Here is a 24,616-nt window from a genome sequence, read left to right on the forward strand (position 1 = left end):
ATCTGGCTGCATGGTCCCGTTCTATAATTTTACCATGTCATTCATGAGCAGGGCGTTCTTTCAGAACATAACTTAGCCATTGTTAGCCGTTACCAGCTTGCCGCCATGCTTTAAATCCTGAATCGGAAGCTGCCACCCACGGAGGTATTTTTTTCTACCACTTCTGCTCTCAGTATCAAAGCTGTCGCACCTGTTTAGGATGGCCTGCCCGTAATCATCCATGACATAAGCTCTAAGGAGACTGCTCTGCCACCTACTTTATAGAGCGACTGTGTAGAGAATGTATTCACGTGCGCCGGTAACTAACTCACAATCTCTACTTTGTTCATTTTAGCGCGACAGTGTAGGTGATGAAAAAGGCATTTTCTTTGGAGTTTCACGTGACTTTCTATGAGTGCCTCAAAGCAGCGGCTCTCTTGCCATGCAGGCTTCTCTAGCGTGGAAGCAGCATCTCCTCCTGTGCCTCCAGAAAGACGGTGGCGACATCAACCCCCATGCCGAGCGATTGCTCTCGGCAGCTCTCTTCCGAGAGTTTTGACTCGGTGGCCACGGAACGTCGTCGTGCCGTGGAACGGACGGCAAGTGAGCTCCGCGTGCTTGTGCTGACTTGTGGACCGTGGACGCAGGCCAGCAACGCCTATCGGTAGTCGTGAGCACCTTCGTCTACGCCTCTTCTGCTGCCGCCAGGACAGAGGTGACATCTGTCCACAAACGGAGACATTAGCCATACAAGCTCTGTGCCGAGCATGGCCACCTTGCAGCTCCGTATGCGTCGCTTCGAAGTGGGCACTGCTGCTGTTTCTCATGCCGTCCAGCAACGATGCTGTTCGTCTCTGCTAGTCTCTGCTAGTGGCGCTGCTGCCTTTCCTCATGCTAGTGGCGCCACCATCCGGCGTACAACTCACAGAAAACACAAGTACAACGGTCATGATAGCTGCACATCTGCCACGCTAATACCAGCAAAGCACTAATCTCAAGAATTCAGAACCACAGATCAGATGACCGCAGTGAAGTGATCTAGATTTTAACTCGGGCTACAACGAACAAACTACTGCTACCATACCGGCAAACAACAACCGCAACGTACTGATAAGTACACCACGGTGCGATAATCGCGACCATAACCCACATTTCTACGAGTTGAACTCTACAGCCACAATGAAAACAACCACACCACCCACATTCACGTATATCATGCATGCAGGCAGGTCCACAAGTGCGCGACAGCCTGTCTCCGTGGCTCCGTGACTATGTCGTTCAGATCCTAAAGCCTGACTCAGCGGCCGCATTTCAGTGCTGGACGGCAAGGAAAAATGGTATTCGAACATACAGTAAAGAACCGCAGGTGTGCCTAAATTATACGCAAGCCCTCTGTTACAACGCCTCTCATAACGTCAGTTTTCACCCAACAAGATCAATTTTTCTCGACGGCTCCCCATCGCCATGGCTATCGGAAACGAAACATGGCAAGAAAACATGGTTTGCTCACCTACGGCTCCTGGTCACTTGAAAAAGTCTGCCGAACAGTGCAGTCACACTGTACCTACGGATTAAATGCAGGAAAAGCTTCCAAACGGTTTACGATAGCTCATCGTGTACATCTTGTCTCGAACGGCATTTCTCCTGTTCCTCTTGCCAGCGGCAATTTCAGCCCAACAGATTTGTCTACTTTCTGCTAGACGGCGCTCATGTTGTTCCTCATGCCGGCAAACACCTACACTCCCCGAAACACGAAAAGCAGCCTCTGTACACTGAACCTACACCCCCACGAACACACGCCCCAGCAGTTATTCTTCAGAGTGGCCATCTGTCCAACCACTACAACGAAAACCACAGCACCAAAGTCACAACTACTACGAACATCAGGTCAGCAGAAAGAAACGCCCAAAACATACATGCATGCACACCAACCATATCCACTAACGGTGGGGCTACTGGAGCGGCCGTGGAGAACGTGCAAGGAGAGCTTCGACCACTGCAATGACCAATAACAAGAACAGCTATCATACCCCGACAACCGCTGCCACAAACTGCAAAGGCGATGCCGATACTTCACTGGGAATATGCTCTCCTGCCAAGGGTCATCCGGGATATCCGGATAAAAAAGTTAGGCTGGATTAAGGATGGCTTGAACCTAGTTTGACGAGCGGAAGCTTTGACACAGTTCTCCGCAGGTCCTTTCCGTGCCCTTTTAATCCGAACTGGGGTCCGCATTTCTGCCCTCTTCCCGCTGCTTGTTCGTTCACTTTCCTTCTCTATGCACATTCGGCGCATTTATTCCCTCATGGGACTTCTTACTAGCATGTCGGCCGTAGACGGGGTACCAAATGGCCAGTTTTGGTGGGCTCTTGCCCTGCCTCTGCTACCAAGGCATGGGGTTTAGTCCCCTTTTGTTCGGCACGGGTTAACCTTTGCCCCTTTTTCCTACTCCCGTCCCTGCTCCCTGCACGCAGGATTAGTCTTTTCTCTTGGTGTAGACCCGTTCTTGCCGCTTTTCACAGTCTGCATTTCTCCTACCTGTTTTGTTACGCGTTAATTTCTTCACTATCCGTTCCGCTATGCACATCCTATTCTCTTTCTTTCCTGCGGTACTCTTCTTCTTTTCTACCTTTTACAGTGTCCTCCTTTCTTCCTCCCTTCATAGATTGCGCCTTCTGCCAGCAACCATCAAGCGCTAAAGTTCTTGGGCAAAACAGACAACTTCCTGCCTCATTCATCTTTTACCCGGGCTTTTCTGGCATGCTTACCTCGCCCTTGTGTCCCTTTCCCTTTTGTTCCCCCTCAAATTTTTTTCGCATTGGAATTTATTTAGAAATCTTCTTTGGGCGTTTCGTTCCTATTCTTTTTCCTCAATTCGTTTATGAAGGCCATAACCATGTGCTGGCGTGAGCTTTCTGCAACCATTCTTTGTGGCGTTTTTTTCTACCTTACAATTTGACACAAGGAATGACAGATTCGGAAAATGGGAAATTGAACCCGGCTTCTGTAGATCGAAAAATCTTGTACCATGGCGCTGTGTCCCCTGTCCCTATAAAATTCATTACCAGCATCAAATACGACAACCGCAGATATGAAGTCCTGCACACCAAAAGCGACGATTGCAAATACGCCCACAAGACCGGCCACTGCGAATGTGCAAGTCATCAGCAACGCATCTTCGACAGGCACGACCGCAACTACAAGCACGACAATAAGACGGTGAGTTTCCATTCATCCTGCCAGTGGTCTGAGATGTGCAGAATGTACGTAATTAGTGAAAGCCTGCAAGAGAAATTGAAATCTCTGCAAGACACCTGTTCGGGGTAACACGCCATGAATAACGGCCACTAAAAAGAAGAAAGCCAACAATCACTGAAACCGAGGGAGACAGACGAAAGTTTCCATCGTTGCTGGTTTGCGGTGTTGATCAGTGGGAAATGATCAGCGTCACCATTTCATGCCTGAAAGATAGCTGTTCAGAAAGCGCAAGAGAAAACAGCCGCATGCCGCCGGTGAGAGCTGAATTCACCACCTCCATATGTCGCGAGCATGCTGTAGCAAATGAGATAAAACGGTGGTCCTACATTCGAGGGTTTATACGTTGCATATAACCTAATCCTGAGAGTATTGGCCAGTGAAACCCTCGACCATAGCTGTGGGTGTAGGAACATCCTGCTATACTGCAAGTGTCATGTGGAACGTGATTAAATGCTGAGGGCTGCGAGAAAACCCTGTTATTCTTCATATAGTACCGACACTTCCGGAACGCCTTCGTTAAGCCATTTAGCAGATAAGGGCAAGGAATTGAGGGGCTCTTTAATGAAGGAAGCTAACGGTCTTTGAAGCCGAGGAAAGCATATGGGAATGTTTGCTTTTGTTTGAATATGCGAAGTTGACCAATTTTTACCTGGGAGAAATTATTAGCAAGTACAAGACAAAAATTGCCCACGATCTACCTGGTTAAGTAAAGTGCGACTTAAGTACGCTAACACGTTTGCCCTTTTTAGCTTTGTTTATCTTTGTTCAGTTTTTTATAAACTTGAAAATTCAAGTCGCACCAAACGTTCCTGCCGTCTTTCCTAGGCTTTCCTTTTTCTGTAAGCGGCCTGAGCTGCTTAATGAAATTTAAGTTGGTTGCCTTTCCCGCTATTTGGGTTCCCTGAAGCCATTTCTACACGCCTCTCGACTACACGTTCCTCCGGCGACTTCATCATTCCCGTCTTCTTTTTCGCGGTTCTTCGCATTTCTCCGTCTTCATCTGTTTCCGTATCCCGTATACCGGTATACCGTCTTTTCCGCTCTGCTTCAGCTTGCCGCCTCATTATATCGTCTAGATCAGTTGACTCGCTTTAGCACTCGCGTCCTTTTCGTTGCTGTGCAGTTCTTGCACAATCTTCGGCTTTGATATCTGACGAAGGACCGCCTCGATTTACCGCTTGCTGCCCCGCACTGTCCTCCGGCGACTTCATCTTTCGCCTCTCCTTTGTGGCATGTGCATGCAACCCCGCCACGGGTGTAGGAAACCTCCGTAGACACCGTTGTCCAGCTAATCCAGACCTCAGCGCCCGTTCTTCCCATAGCGGCCGGAAGAGAGCCAACTGAGCGTCGTGTCGTTGTCATGGCAGCGGTATCCAGCGGAAAAAAAAAACTTCATGCCCGAGTGGGATACGAACCACTGCGTGCGAAAACAGATCAACTTCGTGTTCCGGCTCATCAGGAAATTCGGCCACCTCTGCCGTTTCTGGTGCTGCTTGTATGCACAGGAATTATTCATTGTCAGCTATCAGCCGTCGTGATGGCTCAGTGGTTATGGTGCTAGGCTGCTGACCCAAAAGAAGCGGGTTCAATCCTAGCCGCGGCGGTAGAATTTCGATGGAGGCGAAATTCTAGACGCCCGTGTACTGTGCGATGTCAGTGCACGTTAAGGAACCCCAGGCGGTAGAAATTTCTGGAACCCTTCACTACGGCGTTCCTCATAGCCTGAGTCACGTTGGGGCGTTAAACCTCCATAAAACCAAAAATCATTTTTAGCTATCAGTTCTCCGCTCACCAGGATGTGCTGCAGTATTTAAACGGAAACTAGCTGGAGTCTCCTGTCCCTGGCCGCGCTTCACGCTCTTCATCTTCACACCGCCTCTCCGCTCGGCCGCAGCTCGCAATCACCATCCTCCCATTTGCTTGCCCGAGCTTTCTTCCATTGGCTGCAGCTGGCGCTACGCTACTCCAAGATTACCCGAGTTACTCCGATGCTTCAACACGACAGGTGGCGGCTTTTTGCTAGTGACCCATTTCATGTCCTCAGGCAGCACGTGCTACAGAAAGAGAACCGAACCCATGACATCCGCATACCGCGTTTGCTGCTCTACCAACTGAACTAGGACGGCGGTTGTCGAGTCTTCTACTTTCGAGCCTATTTCCGTTGTGAATTAACATTGTGTTCGCCAGTTCCCTCCTCAACCATAGCGGCGGACGTAGAAACGTCCTGTTATAATGCAAGTGTTATGTTTACAACTGCACAGCGCAAAGACCAACACGGGCAAGTAAGGAAACACCACAACAGCGCTCTATGGTGCTTATTTACTTGTCCATGTTTGTCTCTGCGCTGTGTAATTGTAAGCATGATTTACCAACAGGCCCAAAAAGTGGTGTAAAGCAAGAGTTAGGTGTATCGTAATCGACTGGTGAGGACGGCAGGTGAGGACGGCAGCTGTGAATGAACTCTCTTGTGTTTCCGATAACATGAAGATGGCCACGAACCCCCTCAATTCATTGCAATTGTCTCCTAAATGGCTTAACAAGGTCCTCAGTTCACAAAAATAGCTGTAAGAAGTATGCTTAATAACAACTGATTTATGTTAAAAAGATGAAGGACGCCGTGACTAAAACACGGTCCCGTCGTAAGACCATCATTGTAGAGGAAGGTGCACGGACATCTAACGCGACATCTTTCTTTAATCATCTGGACGTTTTTTTTGCTTTGAGGGCCACGGAAGGCGTGCTCACGCACACACTGTAGAATCTCGATTATTCCATGTGGAAGGCTTCAGAATAATTCCTCTTTTGCTCCGACGTATTGCAAAAATTGTTTTTTTTTTGTCGGTGAATGAGCAAGACACAAAAAAAGACAACAGACATATTTCAAGCCTTCAATACGGCGTCAGGTTTCCATGGCGTGTACGTCGGCACGTCTTCTGTGGCCCTCAGAGCAAAAAACGTTGAGACGAGCAAAAAACGTTGAGACGACTACGCAAGATCTCGCGTTAGGTGTCCATGCACTTTCCTCTCTGCTACAGGCAAAGTGGAACGGTGGGTCTAAAAATTATAAGGCTGAAAACCAAAGTAATGTACAACAGTCTCGGAAGGGCACAGCAGTTTACAGTTGGTAGCGAGTTACTGGAAGTGGTAAGGAAATACGTCTACATAAGGCAGATAGCAACAGCCAATACGGATCATAAGGCGAAATAACTAGAAGAATAACAATGGGGCGGAGCGCAATTGGCAGGCTCTCTCCTAGAAGAGGTAAGTCTATAACAGCTGTATATTACCGGTATACTCGCCTGTGTGGCAGAAACGTGGAAGAAAAAGGGTTGAAATTAAGATAAGAACAACGCAGCGAGCTGTGGAAAGAAATTGATGGGTGCAAGGTTAAGAGACTGCAAGAGGGTGGCGTGGATCTGGGAGCAAACGCGGGTTAAGGATATTCTAGTCGAAATCTAGAGAAAGAAATGGGCTAGGACAGCGCATGTAATGTGAAGGCTAGATAACCGATGGTCCTTAAGGATAACGGACTGGATTTCAAGAGAGTGCAAGCGTAACAGGGGCGCCAGAAGTTTCACAGGACAGGGTTAATTGGTGACATATGGGAGAGGGCTATGCCCTCTAGTCGTCACAGTCAGGCAGATGGTGGTGGTGATGAAAGGCATGGCACTATAGTGTCTCTGGTTTAATGCCCATATATGCTGAGGTGTTTATCCCCCGACTATACGTTCATAGATCGCTGGGAGTCCTCGTGCCACTCCTGGCGCAGTGTTGCAGCGATTAAGAGATGCGCCGCTGCTCTGCGATTGCTGCTGTTGCCACTGGCGGGGCCTGTGAGACCCAGGTTGCTCTTTCCGAGCAACCTATCGTGACATATCACTAAACTGCCACCTGGAACGGTGGTCGGTTTGCCCACATCCGGTAGGCAGGTTGTGATGACGCCACATGATTTAGGTGTCCCAACTAGGTTGCCGAAGCAGCCGGTTGCTCCAGCCGCTCCAGGTGCAAGGCTTCAAACGATCACCGACGCCGGACAATTTTTTTTTCCGACATGTGGGTACTAATACCCTCGCGTTAAAAATATATCACCAAATCGTCCACCAAAACGATCGGTTGACTGAAGTGTTAAAACGTTGCACCGCGGGTCACCGTTGGGTCACGTGTATTCCTGATGTGCAGCGCGAATGCTGAGTGCCGCTATGATGCTGTGAAAGAGCTCACGTTGTTCAAAGAGCCTGCGAAAAACGCACATGCCAGATTGCTGCTGCCCTTTTATATGTCCGTTAGAATAAGTGCGCCGGAGGCTTACTGATAGGTCACGTCGCACCCAATAAAATCGAAGGATGGCCCATTAGTGGGCCACGACACACAGGGCCCCGAAAATCACGGCCGAAGCGAACGACTTTATATAGGGTTTACAATATGGCAACCTTAGGAAGCTTCACGCGCGCGGTTGTGTTTATCATATGCGTGATAAGATTCAAAATCACTTTATTTAGTAAAAAAAAAACGACGTGACGCAGGGTGCGATACACTAGTGTATTTGTCGCGCATTTGGCGATATGGCACAGCTTATCAGCGAATTTGATCGTATATTGGCGCAAAGAAAAATAGGATGTGCCGTACATCCAGAAGTTGCACTAGCTTTTGCACTCAGGAGTTCTTATTGAATCCATACATTTTTTTCCTCTCTCTGTTTGCATTTGTTTCTAACAACCGAAGCAATACTAATGTACTACTTGTGACGCTCTTTCATTCTAGGTTGCTCGTTTCCCTGCGGTAACTGCGAAGACGTCCACGCAGCCTTTTCACGGGATGACATCTGAGCCTCCTGCGGGATTCTTGTTGCTTTGTTCCGACGTGCGCCTGCAGACGACGCTACATCCACATCGATATGTGCAAGGATGGACAGTGCTTCCCATCGGGATCGTGCTCCTGTAGAGCTTCCTGTGCAATTACCCTTCAAGCGGCACTGCTTCTGTTCTTGCGTGAGCCCCCTGGCGGGCACCGGCGACACATATTCCGTTCTTCTTGTCAGTGGCCACAAGGCTTCTAAAGAAGACCAGTGCGACCAGGGCTCACAAGAACGCCAACACTCACAATCACTGTCACCTAAGCAGAACAAAACGCAACCAAGACGCCCACAATATCACAATGCAAACCGCCACAAGTACGACGACCACTCTCACGAAACATCCACTACTAACTCTGCACATTCGAAACTTACAGCTGCGAGTAGTCGCACGACACACAACCTATTATCAACTAACAGATACATGTACGCCTCTCGGTGAATTTCATGGTCGCATCTACATCAGTTTCATGGTCACATCTGCATCAGTTTCATGGTTACATCTTGTCATAAGCTTCGTGCCTGCCCTGAAATTCGGCACACACCGTATTATCAACTAACAGAGGCATGTACGCATCTCCGTGAATTTTATGGTCACATCTGCCTCAGTTTTATGCTCATCGTGCCTGCCCTGAAATTTGACACACACCTTATTATCAACTAACAGATCCATGTACGCATCTCCGTGAATTTCGTGTTATTAGCTATGATATATATCTACGCATCTCCGTGAATTGCATGGCCACATCTGCATCAGTTTCATGGTCACATCTGTATCAGTTTCATGGTTACATCTTGTCATAAGCTTCGTGCCGGCCCTGAAATTCGGCACACACCGTATTATCAACTAACAGAGGCATGTACGCATCTCCGTGAATTTTATGGTCACATCTGCCTCAGTTTTATGCTCACAAACTTCGTGCCTGCCCTGGAATTTGACACACACCTTATTATCAACTAACAGATCCATGTACGCATCTCCGTGAATTTCGTGTTATTAGCTATGATATATCTACGCATCTCCGTGAATTTCATAGTCACATCTTGACATAAAGTTCGTGCCTGCCCTGAAATTCGTTCAAACAGCTCACCAAGACATATTCACAACGTCCTGGTTGCACCTTCATCGATAATACTAAATCACGAAAACTATCCGATGGACGCTGACGGCTCATAGGCGACGTGTACATGGTGTTCTAGAATAAATTATGCATTTTTCTCCTATCACGGGCATTCTCGGCGTGTCAGTGCTTGAAGGGAACACACGTATGACGCGACAGCAGCCACGGAGTTAATGACAATTGAAACCTAGGCGCTGATCGTAACAAGCGTTGCAGTCACCAAGAGTGAACAGACCGTATTTGCGCATGTATTTGCGCGTACTAGAAACTTTCGTTTGAAGCGTCGAGTGTGGATTCGAGTGAGCAACATTCAGCAGTGCAGAAATAAAACAAAATTCAGGGAAAATTTACCTCTGGCTTAAAGGGATGACGCTATAGCCTTAATGGATCCCTTCATCAGCCATGACTTCCCTTAAATCAAGTCGAACTTGAATTTCGCCTCCATCGAAATTCGACCACCGCGTTTTGATCCCAGCCACGGCGGACGAATTCTAGAGGCCCGCGTACTGTGTAATGTCAGTGCACGTTAAAGAACCCCAAGTGGTCGAAATTTCGGGAGCACTTTGCTACGGCGTCCTTCATAGCTTGAGTAAACCCTATATACTAAACTAATGTGCCCCGATGGCCTATGGGTACAGCATGTCTGATTCGTGATTCAAGTCTCACAGATACTAGCCTAATTTTATTTTCATAACAATTAATATTACATTCTTGTCATAACGACGCTTGAGTCACGTTGCGACCTAAAAATCACAATTTCCGTAATATTTTGTTTAGTTACCAATTCCGCAGCTCCACGTGTGACGTCACGAGCCCCTCGACCAATCCGGACTTCCTCGACATCCCAGCTACACCGCCGTGTTCTCTGCGTAACGAGGCCCTTTACACTAATGCGTTAATAAATGCAAAAGACACCCATGTGCTCTGTGAAGTCTGCATGTTGAAGAGATGGTCCAATTTATCCCCTTTCATTTTACTGCTGCCCTTTAGTGCCTGCATTTTAGCGTTCTTTCGCAGCAGCCTTCATCCCTTACCGAGAAGTGAAACAGTAATGTATGTAAGGTACAGTACTTAGGGCAATAACAAAAGAATTTAATGTAACTGGAAAGAAATCATATCCAATCATAGTAACCCCCTTTATGTGTATAACAAAGCACCATACGCATGCCGAAGAGGCCTATCATTTCAGGGACATCCACAAAACTCTTCGAGCTCAAAATTGCCCTTACTCTGCTCAGTGATGTCCGAGTCGGTGTTGCTACGCTACACGTCGGTCAGTGTTGCTACACTAAAGCAAGACCAGACGAGTATACGCACGCTCTTCACAGCCATGGCAGCAGTGACCACTTATAGGGAAAATACTTTTATTCCGTAAGCAATATTACGCCAGGTCTCAGCCTCTTCGCTTGGCCACGGCGGTAGGCGCGTTTGATTTTTAGAGCGACCGCAGATGCCCCCCCCCCCCCCCCCCACTTCAAGCCGCCTAGTGGTCGCGGCGGTAGGTACGCCGCGCTGCAGCTGCCGTCGCTACCGAGTGGAGGCGCTGTTGCGCTGCTCTCTCTAAAGCCCCTAAGTTTAAGGGGCTGTAGCTCTCTAGCTCTCTCGCCAGATGTGAGGGAGAGGGGGGACAATCGGTATAAAGCACGTTCGCTTGCTTGCTGGATTCATTCGACATTCTACCCGATAAGCAGAAAGAGTAGCTACGCCGACTTGCTGCAGCCACGAAGCAACAGCGGGCACAAGAGACCGATGAAGAACGTGAACAGCGGCTTGCTGAAAGGCGAGCTCAGGATGCTGCTAGACACGTGAGCTGTGCGCTGTGCTTACTCAACCTACCGGGTTTAACCAAAGATAAACCTTAGCTAATTTTTTTGTTACAGTGGAAGTAGTTAATTTCCTGTTTCCCGTTTATTCGGAGTCGTCGGTGTTGTAACACATGACGTCATGACAATGCACCACGCTGATGGACTGCAAAGCTCGGCGTAGATTCTTCCTTTCACCCCATCACTCGCTCTACAATTATCACCAGACACATTGGAGGCGGCTCCAAACACACACTTTTCTCTCCCCTTATATACGCTCGCGCTATCACCAAGTCACACAAAGCCCTCCTGTACCCTCTGCCACCAATCCAAAGCCACTGTCGAGCGTATCCTTTTCCTCTGCCCGGCGGATCCTCCCCCGCGGCTCCTGGAGCACTTTACCACTTTTGAGGCATGGAAGACCCTACTGCGCTCCGAGGACCCGACCAAGCAAGCCATCGCCAAAGGCCGGGCTGCCAGCGTCATGGGCCGTGTGGTGGCCCACGGACCTATGTGTCACAAACTCCCCTGTTGCATATAAAGTTTTTACCACCACCACCTCGTCAGAATGTTGTGACGTTACGCAACATCATGAAAATATGCGACGCTAATTGTCCGGAATGCCCGTAACTGATTGGTCTGAAAATAATGATCCCCTGCCTCATCTCTCTCCTTCCATGCCGTACCCGCCCTAAATCCCTAACACGCATACCTAACCCGCGAAACCACCTCCACGCTCTCAGCAAAAGGCACTCATTCCAGAGTTAGAGGATTCACACTGGCGAGTTCTAAAGGTCACTAGACAGATGTAAGCTGACTCGTTACGCTACTACGCAGCTTTCGTAGTGCTCCGTAACCGGAACTAATCGACCGAAATCGGTCGTGCGACATCTGCGACTATGAATCTGCCTTTACGCAGACTCCCATTAGCATTTCGCGCCACCCCAACTGTTCCGGAACACTGTAAGGGTCTTCGGAGAGCAGTCGAATGGCTAAAAGAATTGTTAAATTGGTTTCTGAGGAAAGCAAAAAAAATTACCAAAGAAACTTTGGAAATTCTAAAGTGTGCTTGGTGAAAGCCTTGTGGTCAACCCACCGTTGCTTCTCCGAACCCAAGTCACAGACAAGGGCCATCCTGGCACTAGATTTGAAAGGAGCGTTCGATAACGTTCTACATAAAAATATCCTGCAAAGCCTCGCCGATACCAACTGTGGCGCAAGAACCTACAACTATATCAAAAACTTCTTATCAGCCAGGCAAGCCACTATAAACTTCGGTGGAATAAAATCAGATCCCATCACTCTAGGCCCGAGGGGAACTCCGCAAGGAGCGGTACTGTCACCCCTCTTGTTCAACTTGGCTATGAAAGATCTACCAGGCCTTCTTTCCGAAATTCCCGGCATCAAACACACATTGTATGCGGTTGATATCACTGTCTGGTGCAACTCGGGGAGTGACGCCGAGATCGAGGAGAGTCTTCAAGCAGCAGCGGACACGGTGGCCCGGTACGCCAGGGAGAGGGGCCTCCAGTGTGCGCCGGAAAAGTCCGAGTTGCTAATTCTGAAGAACCCGAGGACACCCCTAGCGCAGAACATCTCGGTGTATATAGAGAGCCACCCAGTACAGAAACCCGCGGAGATCAAGATCCTAGGGCAGTATATTCCGCAGGGGCGACAGAACACCACCACAATGAAGAAGCTTACAACATCCACCGAGGAAATCCTCCGGATGATACATCGTATCCGAAATAAACACCATGGCATGAAGGAAAGGAACACCATCCGCTTAGTGCAAGCTTTCGTGATCTCGCGGATAATGTACAAGACGGCATTCCTTAACCTCTCCAGGTCGGAAATTGAAAAGTTGGAGACACTCGTCAGGAAAGCCTACAAGACGGCACTGGGGCTACCGAACTCCACGCCAACGGCCAAGCTCATGGCTCTAGGAGTACATAATACCTTCAAAGAGATGTGGGAAGCACAATGGCTCTCACAACTCAATAGGCTCGCACTCGCAACACCCGGCAGAGAACTGCTCGAGAAGATCCATGTTAATCAGCCCTATACAATTGACCAAAGGGAAGAGGTCCCACGCCATGTGAGAAAACGCATCAACGTGCACCCCATTCCGCGGAATATGCATCCCGCATATAACATCGAGAGGAGGAAGGCAAGAGGGGAAGCCCTGCAAAAGAAATGGGACAAGCAGACTAACACCCTTTACGTGGACGCAGCAGGACCACAGAATGGAGTCATGATATTGTAGTCTCAACGCCTTCAGGGTCGATGGTGAACTGCGCCTCGGTGAAAACATCTAACCCCACTCACGCAGAGGAGGCAGCTATTGCATTAGCTGTAGCATCTAACCCCAACGCCGTTGTGCTCACTGATTCCCAAAACGCCTGTCGCAACTTCACTTACGGATTAATTCATAAGTCAGGGTTGTCATTGCTGACTAAGCATCCACCCAACCAAGCCTCAATCATCTGGTTTCCCGGTCACCTGGAACTGCCAGGAGGAAACGAAGCCGCTCATAGGCATGCCCGAGCTCTTCTATACCGGGCGTCTCCCCCTGATGACCATGAAGGGTGAATCTCGCGCCATACATAACAGCCAGAAAGGAGTACCCAACACCACACAAATCCCTCAATAAGTTAGAAGAGAACACCCTTAGGAGACTACAAACCAACACATACCCAACACCAGCTAAATTACACCTGTGGTACCCTACACTATACTCTCCGCAGTGCCCACACTGTGGAGAGGTAGCTAACCTCTACCATATGGTGTGGGCATGCCAATTTAATCCCTTACTTGACCCCATTCCCAACCCCTCGGAGGAGCAGTGGGAGGCTATTCTGCTCAGCGATGATCCTGACCGTCAGCACTGGCTGGTGGGGAGGGCCACCGCAGCAGCAGCAGCCAATGGACTACCGGACTAGGCGGCCCACCCACATGTTCTGAAAATACTGAATAAATAAAGATGTTTTCAATCAATCAATCCGAACCGCTTGACGCGTGGCGGGCTTCCCGCATGTGCGGTTTTTATTGTCTTTGGCGACTGCGGTCGCTTTTTTTATTGTAATATTTTAGAGAGCAGCTCTTTGGCTACCGTTTCGCGGCGTCGCCATCAGCGTCGCCGTTTCCCGTTCGGTGTGCATTGGCGTTGACGTTTTACACTCCGATCATTTTTAAGGAAAGGAAGCGCTCACAACTGGCTCCCTCGTCAGAATGTTGTGACGTTACGCAACATCATGAAAATATGCGACGCTAATTGTCCGGAATGCCCGTAACTGATTGGTCTGAAAATAATGATCCCCTGCCTCATCTCTCTCGTTCCATGCCGTGCCCACCCTAAATCCCTAACACGCATACCTAACCCGCGAAACCACCTCCACGCCCTCAGCAAAAGGCACTCATTCCAGAGTTAGAGGATTCACACTGGTAAAGCCATGAGCGGCGCAACCGCCTCCTTAATTTCCTTTCCTCAAATTCATTTTAAGGCCCAAGCCTTTAATGGATAGCACAGTGAACACCAGAACAGATCTGGGAAGAGAAATAAGAGAGCATCTTATTATCGCTCCCATACCATTCTCTGCTGTTGTTTGTATTTTTTGCAGTGTTATGTATTACCCACTCCCCTCTGTAATGCTTTGCCCTGAGGGTAAAATAAATAAATAAATAAATAAAACATGCATCCCATCCACGACAGAGGCAGAAGGAAAAGCAGGGTCGCACAGCTGACTGCTAAGCTAGGCAAGATGCCACAGGGAACCGTGGCCTACACTGATGCCGCGGTAGGCACGCTAGGAGACACCGTCTCCGTAGCCGTCGGGGACTCAGGCAGAACGTTACGCGTTGTAAGACACCTTGACTTAAAACCCCTTGTGGCGGAGGAGGTTGCAATAGCGATCGCTCTAACTCAGCCAGGTACCAAATACGTAGTAAGCGACTGCAAAGCCGCAATTAGAAATTACAGCAAGGGACGCATCCACGAAATGGCGGCTAAATATCTAAAAGACTTTATCCCAGCCCAAATATTTTAATTATCTGGACCCCAGCCCACTCGGGTCTGGTTGGAAACGAGGCCGCCCACAGGCTCGCCCGCTCCTCTTTACCTCGGGGAGCCGGACACCTCATACGAATTCAGCACTAAAGAGGAAACCAATACCTTTAATAGCATCACAGACATTCAGAAAAAGAACAAAAGGATCTATCCTCCTCCGGATAGATCGCTTAGCTCGGCTGAGGCCTATGACTGGAGAAGACTCCAAGCTAGAAACTTCGCATCCCCGCTCTGGAGGAGCTGGACAGGAGGTGACACGAGGGAGGATGCGGAGGTGTGCGAGTTCTGCGGGCATACCGCTACACTCGAACACATACTATGGAGATGCCCCAGTGCCCCAGGATATGGCAGAATCAATAATGCAGAGGAATGGGAGACCATACTCAGAAGTGCCGACCTTAGCATGCAACGATACGCTACCCGCCTGGCAGCAGAAGCTGCGCGACTATACCGTTGCTAGTCTTCCAGCTGCGACGCTGCCCCTCCCCGGACGCCTGCGTGCGGACCCGGAGGGGCACGGGTCTTCTTCTGGCGGAAATAAAGTTTCTTCACTCACTCACTCATGCTCGTGGTGTACGTCCATGCTCGCGGTTTCCGTCCATGCTCGCGGTGTCCAACCGTGCGCTGGAATCGTGCCAACTGTGGCCTCTCCTCCGCGCAGCGGCGCAACCTCCTCCGTAATTTCTATTCCTCAAATTCATTTTCTTTATTACGGACCCTCTTTTTGTTTCTAATTTAAGTCCCACTTCCTCCCTTCCTCCAAAAATGGATGACGGGTGTCCACCGAGATATGCGAGAGACAGTTACTGCGTAATTTCCTTTTCTCAAATACTATTTTCATTTTCTTCACTACGGCCCCTCTTTGTCTTTCTTCTTTCACTCCCACTTCCTCCCTTCCTGTACAGTGCGGGTCGGGTGTCCACCGCTGCGGTTGGTAAGTAACGGGTTCACTACAAGGCTTCCGCCAAGCAAACTTTAAAATTTCCAAAGTATCTTCGGTAATTTTGAAGCACTTCAACACAGAATTTGATGGTGGCTGCAGCCTGTATCGAACGACGTTCTCGGCGTTTTCAACATAGTCTGGGCCTTCCCTTCCAGTCGCCACCCATCCCAACCATTCATCTCACACCCTTCTATGGAAGCCCGGGAGGCGGCGCTGCTCAGCTGCCATGACCTACACTCCCAACGGACCATCACCCCAACTGTCGCTGAAATTCGCACTTCCACAGGAGTAAACGTTGAGTCATTTTAGAGCGCAGCTCTTTGCCGCCCGTTTCTACGTTTCGCGGCGTCGCCGTTGCCGTCGCCGTTGCAACCAGCAGCAGCCACCTTAACTGCGCTTTAAGTTGCGAAACCAATGGAGCGGGAGCTTGGAAAGCAGAGGGTAAAATTGGTAAATTGGTTTTCGAGGAAAGGAAATGAAGCAATATGTCTCACACATCTCGGTGGGCACCTGAACCAGAGGTAAGGCGCATAACTGCCCTCTTGGAACAGTGGAGACCTCAATCGCGCTTTAAGCTACGTGGCGGTAGTGATAGATGTGCGCTGCATGCGTTGTCACTGACAACGTTGAGCCAGAAACGTGGCGCTGAAGCCATGGGCCGTCGGCGTCCGTTGTGGTTATTGGCGTTGACGTTTCACACTCCGATCACTTTTAGGAAAGGGAGTGCGCATAACTGTCTACCTGGGACAGTGGACGCCTGAATCGCGCTTATAGGTACGTGGGGTGATGAGAGAGAGAGAGAGAGATGTAGGCTGCAGGCGGAAGCCATAGGCCGTCGGCGTTCAATGTGTTCATTGGCGTTGGCGTTGACAACGTTTTATACATCCATCCTGTTAAGGAAAGGAAGTGTGTAAACTGGCTCCCTGGGTCAGTGAACGCCTGAATCATGCTTATAGGTACATGAGGTGATGAGAGAGAGATATATATGGGCTGCATGCGTTAGCGCTGACAACGGTGAGCGAACTGTCGTGATCAACCATTAACTGCCACCTGCCAGGGCGGGAGGTTGGGTGGGGACTTTAAAGTATCTATAAAGACAAACAGAAATTTCTTACCACTTATGCGAGAGAACATCCCCTTCCTTTCGCTCGTAACGCCTCCAACGGCTGTGACATCCTGGCGAAATACTTGCGGAGACCTCGTATTTGATAACCAGGCATTGGTGCAGCAAGTCGAGCATATACCCATCCATTCCTCCAACCACAAAGCTTGCTTCATGACAATCAAGAACCGTTAGTGGAGTGTTTCTTGAAGAAGGAATATGTATGAAAAGTAAAAAGTTGTCTGTAACTCTACATACATGTCTTGCTCGAATTCTTTGCCTCAATATATCGAAAAGCTGAAACAACTGATGAACTGCGCTCAAGTTTCGCATTAGGAATTAATGCAATTGTCGGCAATTTTTGTCGTATTATTACAAACTTGAATGTTCTTTAAGACCCTCACTAAATATGTCTCTGTATAAGGGAAGAGGGAAAAGAACGTTGTACATGTGATTGTCCAATTCCCCTCTCTTCACAGAACGTAAGTAATTATGCTGAAACATAACCCGCCACTAACACACCCTGGCACGTTTTCAGTGGGTAGCACTATAGTGGGCAAGGAACGAGCGAGCCTTACTTGGCGCATAGTGCGCAGGAAGGGATCGGTAACGCCGCGAAGACAGGAATCTATCAGCTATTTGACGAACCAACAGAAGTGCCAGCACTGCACCTCGAACAGTGCAGTGCTTGCGTCGCATGCCACAGCTTCACGACAAAAAAAGTTCCCCTTGGCCTTTCTTAACCGCATTATATAATAAGAAAATTTGAAAGCCTCTGGAAGTTTTCCCACCCCCAAAGATTCCAAAGAACCCCCCTGATGTTTGAAGTAGCCCCACCCAGAATATTGAATGAGGTGGATTATTAGGGATTAGTGGGTGGGTTAGATCAGAATAGTGGTTGTATTAATTAGGAATAATTGAGATTTTTTTGTGAACTACGGCAAATTGAGGGCCCTAGTGCGTGGATTAAGGCGTGTAGTGAAGTAGTTGCGCCGAACGGTTAGACACAGAAGACGACGAGAAGTATTGCCGGTGGGCAGACGACGAGCTCTGGAACGAGAAACTCACTGCTCCGTTTCTGACGGCTACAAGTGCCCTAAATCCCACCGTACACTCGGTGGGGGTGCGGGGTTCGACAAGCAGCCACCTACGGCCGTCTGGCGTATAATTACGTCTGTAGAGGAGACCGTCACGAAGAGAGAAATGCTGCGCCTGACGACTGAGCACAGAGGGGCCGACGATGGTTTCTTGGCGTCAAAAGAAGTGCGGAATCTGTGCAGCAAGTCGAGGAGCTAGGCGCGTCGATCAGGAGAAAGGGCGTTGCCAACGGAAGTGGTGAAGGCAGCGATGAGGCGGGCAAGTAACGAGGCGGGCTGATGGCAATGAGGCTGTCGGGGACTGCGGTGCCACGGGGGGATAGAGGCGGCACTAGAATGAGGTGAAATTAACGAACAGGCTCGGCGTGCCCAACGCATTCACCATGGTGCAAAGTGAGTGGGCACAAAGAGTGACTGCTGATGGCTAGATCGGCACGGTCGCTTCGTACAGTAAGAAGGACGATGGGCAGAAGCTATCTTCGTCAGATTGCTGTGAAGAAGTTGCGCCTAACGGATAGACGTAGAAGAAGACGAGAATTGGAGCCGCCCGGCAGGCTACGAGCTCTTCTTGGCCGATCCCCCTGTGTGGGTATGCGCCATTCTAGAAGGTGAACAACAGCAACAAGCTCCGAAACCATAAAATCACTGCTGCGTTTCTGAGGGCTACAAATGTGCTAAATCCCGCCGTACAGGTGTACGATAAGGTCGGGTTAGTATAATTGCGTATGATGATAATTCAATGGAATGTAGTCCTCCGACTTTCAAACCAGGCGGCGCTGATGAGTCACCGCCCTCTCGACCAATCAGAAAAATTCATTACGGACAAACTGGGCGGTTATTGTATCGCATTAAACTGTCGGACTGAGAAAAATACATAACGAGTGCGAGTATTAACGCGATAGCTTTAAAAGCCCTCGTTCACTACCTGCCACGGCGGGCAGCTTCCTCACTATACGATGGGCATCTTCTGATGACGCCGCAAAGTCACGTGACCTAATTGGCCTACCTGCCTCCTAGGTTGCTCTCGAGGACCTGCCACAGCCAGGGACCTGCCGGTGCCTCCGACACCGGATTTTCTGGTGATAGTTGAGGTTTGGTTTATGGGTGGTGGTGGTGAAAAACTTTAATCAAAGAGAGCTTGAGGGTTAAAAAAAAATAAATAACCCTGCTGCATGGTCGGTATCCTTAGTCCGGGACACCGCATGACGAGGCCCCGTCTCGCGCCCGCTTGACCAGAGCCCTTTGGGACTCCAGTGTGGAGCAGTTGAGGAGGGCAGTCTCCCATGCCTCTCGGGTGGGGGTGGGGAAGGGGGGAAGGTGAGGATTCTGAGTACATGCCCACACCATGTGAAAGATATCGCAGATCTCTCCACAGTGCGGGCAGCGCCCATCTGTGTTCGGATCGAAGTGTTTTGCTATTGCAGGACAGAGAAGGGTTCCTGTCTGCAGGCGCCGCAGAGTTCGCTCCTCCGCCTTACTCAGCCCCTTGGCAGGTGCCGGGTAGAGACGGTGGCTGTCGCAATAATAAATTAGGATTTCGCGGAACCGCAGAAGCGGTTTATGAGCTTCTGAGTCATGAGAGCTAGGATGAGGAGCCCGGTGTGTGAGCGCTCGGGCGGCCGCATCAGCGGCCTCATTGCCTCGTAGACCCTGGTGGCCAGGAGCCCAGATCACTTTTGTGCGAGTTGGATCGGCGAGAGCGCGTCTTAGAATTTGCGAGGCCAGAGGTGATATTTCGCCTGCAAGATAATGTTCACAGGCCCGGCGAGAGTCTGTAATAACCGTTTTCGATTTTGGATCGGCGGCAGCGAGAGCTATTGCGACTTCCTCCGCTCGTGTTGAATTTGGGGCCCGAAAAGATAGCCCATCGACATTCATTCCCCGGTGGACTACGGCAGCCGTGAAGAATCCCGCGGGCGACGGCCCTGTGATGTCCACGTAATAGACGCCCTCTTTATACCCATATGGGGGCTCAACATCACAAAGCCACTCGGGCTATGAGGGACGCAGTAGTGAAGGGCCCCGGAAATTTCGAACATCTTGGGTTCTTTAACGTGCACTGACATCGCACAGCACACGGGCCTCTAGAATTTCGCCTCACCCAAATACTTTCCTGAATTACCAGAGCTTGCTTTGACAGCACTGAAATATTTAACTATTTATACTGCCGCATGAACACCTTCCTTGCTCATTCTGCAGTTCTGTAGTCTCTACATTGTGTAGTGGATATCTGAAAAACAAGGCAACGTGCAAAAGCAGTCAAACGCTCTTTCCGGATCCAACCAGCGAACGGCGACTCCATCGCATGCAGAATCACAAGACAACATCCAGAAATCACATCGCTTTAAGCATGTTGGTAACAATGAATCGTCCTTTGATCCTGCTTCTCTGATGGGGACTAACAACTTGCTGGATCACTGTCTGTAGTCCGGATGCTAAAACTTTCATTAAACAATGTTTCCCAAAGATAATCGCCCATACGAAGTCTCAAGTTTTAATATTTCAGTTTCATCTCTGTTCATAAGTCTGTGCTGCGCCAAAGAAGTCAACGCGTAAAGATCGAACCAGTCATTAAAACTGCAGTTATCAGTGATACAAGGCCACCTGCTCAAACATTCAGGCCGCAGAAACTTTATTAGTTTTAAATTGCAAACGGAGCGTTCAACTTCGCGTCCGGGAATTGCCTCATTGAATCTTTCTTTGATCTCATCATGGAGTCGTGACAAAGTACCCGCTAAAGGTGTCCAACTTCATATCCGGAAGCGCTAGTAGCGCCTGATAATGCTCAGGAAAAGCATTTGCGATGTCTTTCTGGACACCATGGTTCTAAATGGAAGCCTGAACTACAGCAAGGCTCTGACATTTCGGGATCAGATACAACGACAAGTTCGTACAAGTCTAGTGCGACCCCCTGGAATCAAGCGTACTGTATGCAGCGAGCACCCTCCAAATACCCAGAGATATCTAGATCAAAAATCCGCCACCGCCTGGGACAGCAAACTTGCAGTAGCATTTTTAAAGGCGCGGCTTCTAATTGGAAGTTGCCGGTCTTGACCACTGCCAAAACGGCATCAGGCTTGGGCGGTCCGATAGACCACCATACATTTTTTGTATCCGCTCGAGGCGCAATGAGATCAAATTGTTCGACAGTATTTAAACACTTATATGATCGCTTCAGCATACATTGGTCTCATCCTCCAAATTATACGCCAGTACAAGCAAGCTAATGGCTCTCGACATATACACAAAGAAGATGACGCCTTCTACTATCGCGATTTTCATAGTTCTCTAAACACATCTTCAGTATCTATAAACAATTATATCCACATCACCAATGCACACACCGCGGTAACGGAGGAATCACGCGCAAACAAAAAGAAAGTCGAATCACGAACAGAAAAAAAACTCAAAACAGTTTGCACTGCTTGATGGGATTCATCGGGTCCCCGGGAGCGCATTGAAAAGCCTTGGCAAACTGGGGCACGTACCGGAGAGCGAGAGTGCAGATCGAGTCGGCGTCTGTAGTTTGAGAGCTGCCATAGCAATTGACGTAACACAGCGAGATGAAGAACATCTGTAATCCGCTGTACTTCTCCAAACCGAAGACGCTGTTGTCCAAAGCCTTCTCTTCGGCATCGTAGGCATCCACAAGAGCGCCATAGCCGATCACTTGCTTTGCATAATACTCTAGGTAAACGACGTTGCCAGACGTGCCTGATTTCATGCAGTCTATCAGGGGCTCAATGAGCGAAGCGTTGCTTTCGTAGTAGGCGGAAAATAACAAGCTCCCCAGAGCCACGGCGACCTCAGCTCCGAGGCCGCCGTAGTTTAAAGACGAAGGCAGCTGCGAATCGAATAGAGGGAAGGATAGAGCGTAAGGCATCAGCTCGAACTGTCGCTCGTCGTAGGACACGATGCTCACCTCCAACTCGAGCATAAAGTGCAACACATGCTCTAATTTTGCTGCCCTTCTGACATGCACCGACTGTTGCCAGTCCCTCACGAACGAATTATTCAAGTCAGGAATCTGATTTGTAGCCGGGATTTCGTCCTCTCCGGTGTGCTCGATGTTACGGAAGACAATTTCTGTAGAGCTCCAGTTGTTGACCACAGTGATGCCTTCGTCAAAGTGCGTCCAGTTGGAAAGACGGCGGAAAAAAGCGGTTGCCACGGAAAGAACCATATTTTTTGCGAAATTCAGCGCTTCGCCTTGGAGGACTTCAGCGTTGTATTTGCTGAACAGTGTGTTCCCGGAGAAGGACATTGCTCTCGTGACGCAGAAAATCCTGTGATAGACTCGTGTCGCCGTGTAGTCACTGTTGTAATAGTTGAAAATTAAGTCTTTATTCGCGAAAAGGGCAGCCACTTGAACGGTGCACCAAGAGAGCAATGTATGGAATGAGTCTGAGCCGTTTTGCAGCCACAGGTTCAACACTCGCGCCAGATAATGGGGAGACGTGGTCGTCAGCGTGAGACTACCGTTCATTTTGATGTGAAGTTTTAGAAGGGCCGCCATCCAGTTAACTTCGGTGAGGCCAAGCTCAGCCGTGTTTAGAAAGCTCTCAGCGCTATGCTCACCAGGTATTTCGTAATGAGCTTCAGATAGGTAATCCAGGGCTTCATCGACGGACGCGTGGGTGTCCTGGTACGTGACGTTATCCTCGCCTTCAAATTGAAAGCGTTCTTTCAGGAACTCAAAGTAAGCTTCATTCGTGCCCGTCGTAAAGTGCGTATACCTCTTGATTACGAGGTACAGGAACTTGCCACGAAGTAGCTTGACCACACCGCCACCGGGCGCCACGTCGAAGTCGAGGAGCACGTCCCAGCCCAGCTTGAGAGAGCTGCAGAGTAGCGTGTACAACACGTCTGCGCCCTTGGAAGGCTTCGGCCACACGATGCCTGCCTCAGCCAGCGCATCCTTCACGGCTGGCAGCTCGTCTCTCTCCCCTTCGAGCACATCGACGCAGCTCCTGTACATGAGGGCGGCCCGCTGCTCCATGCTTTGTCCCGACGTGGGCACGTCTACGCTCTTCAGCGACGCGGTCACCTTGTCCAACATTGAAATGAACTGGTCTTTCCAAACATCGTGTCGGTTTTTCTGCCGCCAGCCGTCGCAGACAAAGTGCGTGAAGCTCTGGCACGGGTTCACCGATTCGTTGATGGAGGCGAGGAGCCTGGTCGAGTAGGCGAGGCAGGCGTGCGTCGTGCACGAGTTCCACGGGCGCGTTGGAGAGTGCCATGCAAGCGAGACGATCGCAAAGCCCACAAGCGCCAGGAAGACAGTAGTCCCAAGCACGCCCACAGCAAGCCTGAGCCGCGAGTTCAGCTTCTTTGGGTCCAGGAAAGTAAGGATGTGGCCGTAAGAAAAACGCTGGGACACATGGAATCGCCGATCACGAATGTTGGTTTGCTGAGCAGCAGTAAGCACTTTTGCGCACAACCATCGGTGATCAGGTCATCGATATTGACACAAAGTGCGCACGTTTGGGGTGTCTTTGTGAAGGAAACAAGAATGACATTGCAAGTCTTGCTGACTTCTTACAGAGCAAAGTCCGAGATGCAAAAACTCGCTTCTTTGATTTGACGCTGCCTTCCTTCATGGCCCACAACCCTCATAAGTTTTGGCGCTACTTATCTGAAGAGCAGTCAACTGGTTCTATCATTACAGATTTCAGCGACACCCTAATAAACCTAATGATATTGCAAATGAATTCATTAAGTTTTTTTTAGTCCGTTTTCACCAGAACAGCCTCTCACGCTCTATACCCGCATACACAATCAAGAAACCCATAACAGAACTGCCGCCGCGGTGGCTCAGCGGTTACGGTGCTCGGCTGCTGACCCAAAAGACGGGGGTTCGATCCCGGCCGCAGCGGCTAGAATTTCTTTGGGGGAGAAATTCTAGAGCCCCGTGTACTGTGCGATGTCAGTGCACGTTAAAGAACACCAGGTGGTCGAAATTTCCGGAGCCCTCCACTACGGCGTCTCTCATAGCCTTAGTCCAAACCAAACCAGTTTTAGAACCCGATTTGTGTATGGGAATTATTTTAGCACAGCGCCAGTCATCTGGAATTACGAGTGTTTGTAAAGATGCTGTGTAAATTTTATGCAGGTATTTAGACACCCAGTCAGCGTATCGGGCTAAAAATGTGTTTGAGATGGAATCAGGACCCGGAGATTTTTTTGTGTCAAGTGTTTGTGAAAGAGAAAGGATTCCAGCTTCAGTAATGATTAGTTCTGTTATGGTTTTGGTTTGGTTGGTTTATGGGGTGTAACTTCCCAAAGCGACTAAGGCTGAACTGAATAATTATCGTCCGATATAGTTAACAAGCACTAGTAGTAAAATGATGGAACACATTATTTTTAAAGCGATGACCTCATATCTAGAAAATAATA

General features: G+C 49.4%; 2 protein-coding genes across 8 annotated transcripts in view; one reads left to right on the forward strand and one right to left on the reverse strand.

Moving 5' to 3' along the window:
- Positions 1-9,316, forward strand: part of LOC149336204 (uncharacterized) — a 203,799-nt gene extending 194,483 nt beyond the window's left edge. For all 7 annotated transcript variants that reach the window (XR_016284219.1, XR_016284222.1, XR_016284221.1 and 4 more), the window contains 2 exons: positions 428-3,198; positions 7,999-9,316. The gene's annotated coding sequence lies outside the window, so the exon portion shown is untranslated. The remainder of the gene's footprint in view (positions 1-427; positions 3,199-7,998) is intronic.
- Positions 9,317-21,626: 12,310 nt separating this feature from the next.
- LOC149336205 (endothelin-converting enzyme 1-like) overlaps positions 21,627-24,616 on the reverse strand; it is a 7,665-nt gene continuing 4,675 nt past the window's right edge. Inside the window, exon 2 of the mRNA XM_089554094.1 lies at positions 21,627-23,591. Within this exon, the coding sequence (XP_089410220.1) occupies positions 21,627-23,591 (1,965 nt within the window). The remainder of the gene's footprint in view (positions 23,592-24,616) is intronic.

This window comes from Amblyomma mixtum, chromosome 7 (assembly GCF_055824585.1).
Source record: "Amblyomma mixtum isolate Tamu chromosome 7, ASM5582458v1, whole genome shotgun sequence".
NCBI lineage: Eukaryota > Metazoa > Arthropoda > Arachnida > Ixodida > Ixodidae > Amblyomma > Amblyomma mixtum.